This window comes from Lupinus angustifolius, unplaced genomic scaffold (assembly GCF_001865875.1).
Source record: "Lupinus angustifolius cultivar Tanjil unplaced genomic scaffold, LupAngTanjil_v1.0 Scaffold_230, whole genome shotgun sequence".
NCBI classification, from domain to species: domain Eukaryota; kingdom Viridiplantae; phylum Streptophyta; class Magnoliopsida; order Fabales; family Fabaceae; genus Lupinus; species Lupinus angustifolius.
Window position 1 is genome coordinate 572,693 of NW_017727100.1, and position 11,584 is coordinate 584,276.

Consider the following 11,584-nt stretch of genomic DNA (forward strand, 5'->3'; position numbering starts at 1 on the left):
TTAGTAACTCTGAACCAAATGATTTTTTTCATATGATAAGTTACAAAATGTCTTCAATGATTTACATCAAGAATATGTTAAGCTTTCCAAACATTTCCTAAAATAGAAAAATGAAATTTTTATTTTGGAAAGCCATAACAAAGTTCTAAAGAAAGATATTGAAAAACCTACTTCTTCCTCATGTCAAAAATGTGTTGCTCTTGAAACTAAAGTTTCAAGATTAAGTCTTGAACATAATAAACTCAACAAGAGCAGTCACAATTTAGACAAGATCATAAAAGTCCAAAGATATTCAACAGACCATAGAGGTCTTGGCTATGCAAATAGTCGTGTGGATAAAAATGAGAATGTCTTAGGAAAAACAATCGTGGGAAGCATTATAAAGTTTTATAAAGAAAGTGTCCATACTAATCCTATTTTTAAAATAAAATCTTGGACACATAAGCATCTACCCACTTGTTCTTACTGTGATAAAATTGATCACACACCTAACACTTGTCATATTAGAAAATATGGTGTGTCATCTGGCCAATACAAATGGATAGAAAAAGGTGCTAACCCTGCAGGACCCAGATTACATTGGGTACATAGAAAATCTTTTTAATTTGTTTTTTAGGAGTGCTTGAAAGCCATAAGCATAAATGTATTATCATGACAACGACTGTTCAAAGCATATAGCACATGGAGTTTCAAAATTATCTTTTATTCAAGTAATAAAGGCTTTGTTACATATGTAGTGAACATCCAAAGAAAAATCCTTGGTATAGGTAACATTGTTATTTTTTTAAATCTAAGTGCATGGTATGATCGTCTAACAAATTTTCGACTTGAAAAGGGATTTACCAAAGGAAAGGTCGACACTACACTCTTTATAAAGAAAATAAATCAAAGTGAGTAATCGATTACTCTGTTGTTTGAAATTTTAAAATTTTTAAAACTGAGTAATTGATTAATCAAATTGAGTAATCGATTACTCTGTGCTGGTATATATATGATTTTCTGCATTTTTTCAAACTCATCTTCTTCCTTTTTCTCTCTCACTTGTGTAAACACTCTCAAATCTCTAAAAACTTCTTTTTTCATCTGTTTTAAGTGATTTTTGTGTCCATTCATATCACATTTTTAATTCTAAACTCTTCTATACCATCATTTTCGTGATTAGTGGACTAGATCAAAAAACCTCAAATCTCCCAAACCCAAAAATCTAAAACCTTAAAAAACTCAATCCATGTCATCTTCTTCAAGAACAAAGAAGCAACGCACTAACGTGACTCGAAAGAAACAAGGGACTTCATCCTTGGAGTCTAACCCTCTGGATTTAGCAAGACTTCTCGCAAACGATGAACAACGCAAAGTCTTCGAAGAGCACTTCCATAGATGAACCATATTTACTCCAAAATACGGTAATATCGGGAACTTTGAGTTTGAAGATTTTCTTTTTCCTTATCTTTTACAACAACAAAACCTTTTCGATTTTTGCTGTGAATCAAATGATATTTATCCTGAACTTGTTAGAGTATTTTACTGCAACTTGAACTTCCGGAAAAACCGTCTTACTTCCTATATGAAAGGAGAGGACAGTATTTTGGATTTGAAAACTTTTAGTTCATTGTGCTTTAACATACACACTCAAGGTAGCACAACGGGTTTCGGCCTTATTTGTGAATGAGATAACTACGATCGAAAGGATTTTTACTATTCTCTGTATAGAATCTCAAAAGGGGATATAGAAATGTGTAAGCAATAGGGATTTGGTGAGATTGTTAAGAATAGAGATATCCTATCTGCTGGACATTTCAAACTTGAGGACTGTTTGCTTCATTACTTTCTGAGCTATGTTGTTTTGCCTAAATTTTTAAACCATTCTCAAATAAGTGACATAGAACATCAATTTATATATGCTATGATGTATAACATCAAAATCAATTGGGCTCAGATGATAATAAGACAAATGTGGAATGTTCGAGGAACTCAAAGCCCATTGCCCTATGCAATATTCATAACCAAAATTCTTGAACATTTCAGTGTTTCTACTGCTGGTGAAACCAAGGTCTCTCTTAATCTTCATGAAAGCCATATTGATGTGTACGTGATCCACAAAATGAGCTTCTCTTTCAATCCTAATGACTGCACCTATAACCATAGAAATGATAGACTGAATGCTCATGTTGATCAATCAGAATTTGTCCCTCCTAACCCTCATGAATCTCAACCTTTTGAGTTTCATGTTCAATCTTTCTCGTCTGATGTCATGCCTTCAAATCAGATGATTATGTATGAGTTTTTTTCTCTTCGAGACTACATCACTAACTAGATGGATGCTCTTGATGCTCAGAATCAAAAAATCCAGTTTGAACTTCATCGTCTCTCTTCTAAGATGAGTAGCATGGACATTGATGAAGACAACTCTGAGCCTGAGCATTAGACTATCTTTGTTGTTAGGATTTTCTGGTTCTAATTTTTTCATGGCTTTGGACAATTTTCTTTTATTTTGTTGTTTCTGTTATGGTTTGAACAATGTTTTAACTTTCTATTATGCGATATCACTTTTATGATTACTTTTATGCTTGTCATATACATATTGTACCTTCTTTGAGACACATAACTCCAAATGAAAGGGGAAGCATACTCACGTCATCTCAACATATCTCAAAGTATGCTGCTCTTAGAAAACTACACGGTTAAAGAAAATATTGTTTGTCATCATCAAAAAGGGGGAGATTGTGAAGAAGATCTTTGCTCCTGACCTTGGCACGATTTTGATGAAGACACCAACATCACCAAAAAGAAGAAAAGAAAGAATACTTATGAAGACAAAGCTTCAAGACAAATTAGTCTAAGTCTATGTAGGTACTTCTATCTTATACTCTCGAATATACAATAGTAGTAATGCTCAAACTATTTTTTAAGAAAATTGAAACACTTCAAGTATAAACAAAACAATTTTCAAAAATAGCGTGCAACAGGTTAGTGTATCTAAGTAATAGGTTACATAAGTGAGAAAACCAGTTACTCATCAAAAATTGTGCAAGGTAATCGATTACTCAAATGTTGTAATCGATTACTCTAATTAAATTTTAATTGCTCAGTTGCACAACGTATTTAAGTAATCGATTAATCAAGGCTGTAATCGATTACTGAGAGTTGTTGCATCAGTTTTCAGATTTCAAAACGAATGGTTTTCATCCCAAACGAAATGTTTTCATTCCAATCAATTCCTACCCTTTCAAAGAGGTGTTATGGCTGGTTGGAAAGTCTATTTAATGGCATTGAAACTCAGAATCAAACATATAACTCTTACAAAATTTTCAAACATAATTCTAAAAATTCTTTGAAATATTTTCTGCACTTTTTGCAACTTCTTCTTAAACTTTCAAAGTGAATTTTCTAAGTTGCTTGAAGTAAAATGTTTTAAAGTTTTACAAAGATATAAGAGCATTATTACTTATTATACAAAAAGTTATCGGATTGCAAGTGATATTACATTCAATACTTGTAAAGGCAATACTGCCATTGTTGTAAATTCTTCATTGACATTTCAGAAATCTTTCTTTCACAAGGGTGTGATAAGAAAAGAGATAGAGTCACTTGAAAATGTATTTTTCAAGAAGTGACATAAGTATTAGTGAGTGTGTAAGGTACATAGAGGTCTCGATGTGAGATATTGTAATTACAACTCATAATATTTAGTGAAGAAATCTCTTGTGCTGTAAGAGTATTGGACTTAGCCTTCGGTGGATAAGAAGGTGAACTCTTTTCTCCTTTATCTCTTGATTTTTTACTTGTTAATTTTTTGCATAATTTCTCTGTTGCACTTAACTCTTGATTTTGCAGAAAAAGTTGTCATAATATTAAGTCAACTAATTCACCACCTCTTAGTTACAATTTCATTCTTACAACATCAGCATTATTCAACATCATTTAATGTGATGTGTAATAAAGCATGAACATTATTTGAATTTGAAAAGCATGGGTGCACATATCATATGTGAAAGTTCAATGTCATTTTTATTTATTTTTAATAGTATAAGAGGAATACAGATTGTGGGAGTACGCTGTAAGAACAAGAAACTGTTTTGGAGGGGGAAAAGTTAAGAAAATGCTAACATGTGTCCATGATGACATGACAATAATTTTTTTGTTATATAATTAATAGAAGTTGTTGTGTAAGATAAAACACAACCATAATCTTTATTTATATTTTTAAAACATATCTATTACAAAGTCATATATTTTGTTTTAAAAAATGGTGTAAGTAAAATTTATTAATTTCTGAATAGTTTTTCAACATGTTAGTATAATATATCGCTGGTAAGTAATTTAATTTGATGAAGCTTATAAGTTGTAGAAGTAGAACTTTATTATACAAATAGCATTGGGTTGAGATAAACTTATTTCTTACAAGAGAATGTTCAAATCTATTGTTGTAATAATAAACTTCATTTTTTCTGGATTCTTTTTTATTTTTATTTATAATTTTTTTATAAATAAAAACTCATTTTAGGTACGCCTTTATTTTGTAGGTAACAGTAGAAGTTTCGCTCTTGAAATAGTATTGAGTTCCTTCGTCTACCAGGTGAGTTAGTGTAAGTGAAATCTCCTTGGTGAGCATGTATCTGTGGATATCAATCACACTTGAGAGTTATAATTTCTCACTTAGTTTGTTTCTGATAGATTTAGAGAACCATTACAGAATTGTTGAATCTGCATTTTTTTTCAATGTTTGATACATTTACTTGACGCTTTGTCTTTTATGTTTGAGATTTAAGACCAACAAGCCGCAAAAGAATACTTTAGGGGGAATAATTCATAATTGATGTAAACAAAATTTTCATTATGCACAACCCAAAAAAAAACTGTAGTTGGAAAAGAATAAAATTCCTATAATTTTTTTGACAGGTAAAGAAAAAATAGACCAATATCGAGTACATTCAGTATCAAACTAGAGTTTTCTTCGTTAACTTTTGTCAGTTGGTTGAGCTGTCCAGAACTGCTTCACTGCTAATAGTATCTTTTCTCTCTGGTGAGGCCCTTTTTCATGGTCTGCAATTCTAGTATCCCACTGCATTGCATCTGCAAATTTCTTCACCTTCAATAGCACATCAACATCATCACGCAAAATCACGCTACCTTGTGGCCGCAGAATCCGGTCCATCTCAAGGAGTATGTCCTCGATATTGCATCTGTGACACATTAATTTGATAAATTAGAGGGACATTATGCAACCATTTTAAAATTAGTTATATGTCAATTTCTAAATTTTATTTGAAGTATAAATAATGATTTCAGTTTTTGATGTCTAAATAATAGCTCCTTTTTCTAGGTAACCCAATTGAAATTACCTGTTCTGGTGAAGACTAAAAATTGAATCACCGTGTATGAAGTCATAAGTTCGCGGGTAAGTGGACATGGCTTCACACCTGAGAAGTGACAAGAACAGTTAGTAAGAAGTTTTACACAACTAATATTGTTTTTTTTAAGCTTATTGAATGTCACATAGGGTGCTCAGTTCTAGTTTACTCATTCGGCAAATGGAAGAATGATATACCAGTTCTGATAGGTTCCAATCAATCCACGTTCATAAATGACGCCAAGAGTGTTGATCTCAGCCTCAACCGGGACCGTGTTCATGACCCACACTGGATCATCAACTAGTGCAGCTGCAAAGCTTCCCAAGTGAGCATTCATGTCAAGCAGATTGCGATATCTCCCTTTCTCTGCTAGCTGATAGTCCATAGTCTTGTAGTACGCCACTCTCGTCTTCCATAATTGAGTATTCTCTTTCAACGTCTCAGCAGTAATTCCTTTCAAACTTCCACTACTAATCCTCGGGGGAACCGATGTTAGTCTCTCAGGCCAATTGGACAGCTTACCACCACTCACATCTCTGACATCATTTACCTCTGGCAGTGGTGTCAAGCAGGTATCCATTTTAGTGTACCTGAAATGTAAAATATGGTTGGAGAAAGCAACAATCAAGCCTTAGTCCAATTAAGTGAGGCAAGCTACATGGATCAAACGAAGCCGTGTAATACGCTCAATGAAAAATAAGTGCATAAAACAAACAAAATATATTTAATTTAACTGCAGGGACCCAACAAATCTTCTCTTTTAAGCTGATCACTAGATTCAGGAATAGATACTTAGGCAAGTTAAAAACAAAAGTTCTAATCTGAGAGAACAGACTATATACTGCCAAGTCTCTTTATCATCTAACTGGTTTTGGTATCACTGCTAAACCCTCTTTGGCAGCAATAATAAGTTACTTTTATCCTCTGAAAAGCAAGATCCTAAAGCAAAAAGTCATTAGCATGAGGGAACTAACGGACAAATGATTGCAAGTCAATCTTCCCTTAGAATTGCCAACTGAAAGTTGCATCGTCTGATAATTATTTTCCCAACATGTTAATCTAGTCCATCAGATTGCTACTACCAAGGTTTTAAATTGTGAGTCACATTACATGATGTTGTCGCAACATATCAATTGCAGTGGGTTCCGCAACTGCGTTATGCCATAATTACGGACCACATTGACCATAATTGGTCCTCAACCACAATTTAAAATCCTAATTACTACTAATGAAGTTAAGACATTAACTGTGAAATTAGAAATGTCAAGTTACCATGCCGTGTCTGGATCCTGCTTCTCGCAGAAGGGCCTATTCTTGAAGACCTTCCGTGTTATTTTGCAATGTATATGATTTGTCGGCTTCTGCCATATTGCAAGGTCATCTTTCTGTACCAATTTTTTCCAGCATAGACTTTTCGCCACTCTCTCAATTCCATCCTGTTCATTTTTGAGACTCTCAGTAGTCCTTCCCCATCCTTTCCAGCGGTTCTGCCAGTTTACTGGTGGCCCCGATAGAATCCAGTACCCTCCGGGGCGTAAGACTCTATCAACTTCAGTCAAATAAATTCCATCTGCAAAAACCAGCAATAACTTAGTCTCACAATCATATTCACGTTGACACAAACTGGCTTCCTAAAAATGTGAAGATTGAAGTATATTTACCATTCTGGCCCCAGGGAATGAGGCAACGAGAGCAGTGAGCCATGTCAAAGGCTCTAGAAGGGTAAGGAAGCCTAATTGAGGCAATAACACCAATCAATGCAGGAACTCCACGTTCAAGAGCAAATTGAACCTGAGCTTCATGGGTGTCTCTTGGTGCAAATGACACTGCTAGAATGTCACGTGACAGAAGATAAGCTCCCCAACTTGCAACCTGAAAAGTAAAAACGATTGTCTTAGACAAAGAATGAACATCTGCTAATTAGAAACGTTTTTTGTTGCAGAATCGCAACGTATGGTCTCTGAATCGCAGATTCCTGAATTTTAACCCCCTGCCTACGAGATAATGCAAAAAACTTAACCTACTACGCTGCTTTTACGTTTGACAGGCAGTTAAAATTAAAACAACATTGTGAAACCCTTGTTTCTGATGCATAGTTCATTTCTTCTTGCTATTCTGCTTTATGAATTAGTTGACATGCACTGTCGTACCTATCAACTTTCTTATCGTTTGTAATGTATAGTTTATATTTTATAAATTCAAATATAATTTTTTGTATTAAATTTACCGTTGAATTTATTCAATTGGTCTAATATTCAATTTTTTAAATACACTTTTAAAATAAGAAGATAATAAGTATAAAATAAGAAAATAATATTAGATGATTTTTTGGTAGAAATAAAAAGATATTGAGGGCAAAATAAGAAAACACAAATTACACCATCATGAGTGGTTATTTTGTATTTTCTCTTTATTAATAGTATAGATAATAAGTTTGTGAATAAAATATTTTTTCATAGAGATAAATTATTTCATTCTCTCCTAAAATTATAAAACCTGTTTATATAAGATTATTTCTAAAAATTAAAAAAAAATAGTATATATATCATAGTTTTAATAGCTTAGAGAAATAATTATTTTCGAATACGAGGAGATATTTCAATTTCTAACTTTTATTATTTTAATTTATGATATTATTTATTTGTTTTGTTGTTTTATTAGTTTTGTCACTTATGTTATTAGTTATTATTTTAGTATGTTTAATTTTATTATGAATGAAACATATATTCATTACATGATTTAAATATAATAAATTAGATTAAATGGAGGTTTAACTAATTCTTAGAGGGAATGAAGGACAAGAAAAAACTATAAAGCGATAAAGAAAGATGTACAAAATAATATTTTGATAATAAATATAATTCATGTTAGAACATGATGTAGTTCTATCCATTTAATCAACCCCATATAATAAGATTAAACTTTGATTATTATGGTTTACTAATTCTATTAGGCACCGGGTCAATGAGTTGTGATGAAGCAATCTATAAATGAGGTAAGTTAGGCATGAATAAGAAGGTCCGGAAGTAATGAACATTCAACCTATTTCAACCTATTTATATCATCTCTATCTAGTTTTCAACCAATTCTTCAACAAAACATAACTTCAAAAGCACATTATCATAAGCATCGGGTGAAATAAAAATGAAATTACTAGTTCAATAATGAAAAGTGTAATGAAATCATTAAGTACAAACTCTCTATGCTTTAGAATGAGAGAAAGACTTGCATGAAGATTGACGTGTGTAGGTGGAAATAACCAATTAAATCTTACTATCATATTAAAAGTTTAATTTTAATTAAAATTTAATAATAAGTGATAGCACAAACAAACATGTTACATGTGTCTTCATACAAATTTTTGTTGTTGGAATTAATAAAAACAAAAGGAAGCATTGGTTAAAACAACACTTGGTTTGAAGAATTTAAGAAGATTGTTTTGCAAACTAGTTAGTGGATCCTTTTTTACCATTCTATTTGCATACAAAACACAAAGTCGTAGTTCAGAATGTAGACTTCAGGGAAATCAATATTCCTTAAGACCATATCTTTCACTATATTTTCAAACATGAATGGATATCTAATTTCAGGGGGGTCCTTTCAAATTATATACAATACAAAGAAAATTTTCAGACGTTTAGTATAAGACAACCACCTCATAGCACAATGATTCATGTTTTTTTGTGGATGGAACAATTCATATAATAGAAAAATAGAAATAGAAATTTGACGTAGATAACGTGCATGTCACATTCAAAAAAATATGAAAAAAATTATACACATATTGAATAATAAAAAGTCAAACTTCAGAAATATTCAAAATAAAAAATTGCATCGGAAATATCCTTATAATATTTATATCATTCTTCTTTATTTCCTTTTCTCATCACATCAGTAGACAGAGGTGAAAAATATAGGATAGCTGTCCAAATAAACCTTCCCTAAAATATTTCTGAGATTTTATTAGATATACAAATAAAATAAAAAAGAATTCCAATTGAAACAGCTTGTTCTAGCTGAAGAATATTTTCCATAAGAGCCATTATTCACATTGCATTTAAGGAAAAAGTATAATACAAGATTTAGAATTATAATTGACCCACATTATATCTTTTTAAATTCTCAAACTACCCAAATCTGACAAAAGTTCAAAAGTTCAACTTATTGCCTAAACAAAATCCAGCTTAAAAGGTTAAAAATTAAAACCAAAGAATTTTTCACAATTGATGAGGTCCACCGTGAAATGTTGACCCAACCACATTCCTATTCATGGTTCATTACTCTATTAAGTTGTTAAACTACACATAGAGAGAAGGTGAACCACTCTGTTCAACAAGACTAACTAGTCGGTTCATCAATCAAAATAAACCCGCAATACAAATTTCAATCTGACAATTTGCAAAGCAATGAAAACAAAGGATGAAATTGCACAAGAACATATATAACAATAGTTTAGAAGGATTCTCTGTGGCAAAATTTTCCTATTCTCCTAACTAATCAAACTTAACAAAATAATATACAAACCGGGAGAAGATGGTTCAAGAAAATACATACCCCACAGCCGGTGTCCAAAGCAGTTCTGATTGACCCATCTTTAAGGTTGATCAGCTCTCCGATTTCATCAATGTACGCACTCGCGCCACGTGGAAACATGGTCCCACCACCAGGGAAGCTGAGCCGCTCTCCTTCGAACCGGACCCAGTTCTGGTTCTTCTTCTCTATCGTCAGCTCCTTGTGCGGCACGTTCGCGTACCAAACCGATTCACGGCTTTCCGGCCACCGGAACGGGACACGATAACCATACGGAGCCGGAATTCGGCACCGGAGAACCTCCTCCGCATTAGGACAGTGCCTCTCCCGGTATATCAAATTCTCTCGGGGGAACTTCAGCGACCTCTGCACGTCCTCGCAGGGCGTGTACTCGGAGAGAGAGGCGTTGCAAGGTGGCGCGTTGAAATCACGCGCCGTCGTGAGTGATAGGTCTGGGAGGTAGTGGTGTGCGGAGAAATCAAGATTGGTGGTGGTTGGAAATTTTGGTGAGGCGGAGGTGGAATTGGGATGTGGGCAATCACTGCCGCCGGCGGCGTAGTAGCTCCGTGAGATGGCGACGGTGGGAGAGTTGCGCCATAGGCCGAGGAAGTAAGAGAGGGTGCAGAGGATGGCGGCGAAGGTGAGGAAGTAGAGTTTGGTGAGATGGTTGTTGGTTTTCTTGGGAAAATGAATTGCCCACTTCGCCATTTGTTTTTTGTTGTGGTGATATTGAATTCTCTTTCACTCGATCGTTCGAGGAGAGAGAGAAAGTGGGAGAGAGAAAAGGTGACAAAGGATGGAGTTACGAGTAAGGATTTAAGACGTTATATATATTTCAGGTGTGAACGCGTTTGTTTTAGAGTGGGTGTGTTGTTGTTGGAGAGTTGATAAGCGTTGAAAACTGAAGAGAATTCATAGGTGGGGAAGAGAGAGGCGAGGGTCTTTTGGTTCTTGTTTCTTGCTTCGACTGGTGTATGCCTATGTTTTGTTTAAATTCATATATTTGATGGCTACAATAATTTCCATCATCCATCCTTCTTTATAAAAAAAATAGAAAAAAAATCATATAAATTTTATTTATTGTCAGTTTATCATTTATTAATTTAAAAAAGTAAATAAATGGTAAATAATATATAAAGTGTTATAAATCTTTGCATTGATACTATATATTTATTATACTATTAATTAATCATTATGTATTCTCTTCAAAAAATTATTATTTTGAATAATATAGGATGTATATAAACTTTTAAATTTACTATTTACTTTCTAAATTTATTTAATGTTTTTTTAAGAATTTGTTAAATTATTAAAATAGGATTTAATTCATATAAAATTATAATATTTAAATAAAATCTGTGCACTGACAGTGTAAAGTTTTTTAGACTATCAATACATCATTCATCATTGACAGTCAATGATAATTAATAATAAATTATTGATAGATGATTATTGACATGTAAAAACACTTATATTGTCAGTGTATACATATTAAATCTATATAAATATTAATTGAGTTTATAAAATATCACATTATTGGAAAAATTAAGAGATCAAAATCTCAAATAGAAGAAAGAAGTGCAACATTCAGAGTTAGAATTCCGTATCCTTTCTTCTGTCTTTCGTTACAAAAGGTATAAATTTTGGTATCGATATGTAATTAGGATTTTGAAATGATTTTCATTTTTATCATTTTATAAAAG

At 32.8% G+C, this 11,584-nt stretch overlaps 1 protein-coding gene across 1 annotated transcript; it reads right to left on the minus strand.

The window, feature by feature from the left end:
• Window positions 1-4,813: 4,813 nt before the first annotated feature.
• On the minus strand, window positions 4,814-10,852 carry LOC109340674 (probable methyltransferase PMT16). Its single transcript, XM_019578391.1, has 6 exons — window positions 9,906-10,852; window positions 7,013-7,223; window positions 6,624-6,921; window positions 5,549-5,941; window positions 5,343-5,420; window positions 4,814-5,183 (listed from the first exon to the last, which is right to left on the minus strand). Exons 1-6 carry the CDS (start codon window positions 10,587-10,589, stop codon window positions 4,958-4,960), a joined length of 1,890 nt encoding a protein of 629 aa, XP_019433936.1. The 5' UTR covers window positions 10,590-10,852; the 3' UTR covers window positions 4,814-4,957.
• Window positions 10,853-11,584: the final 732 nt, after the last annotated feature.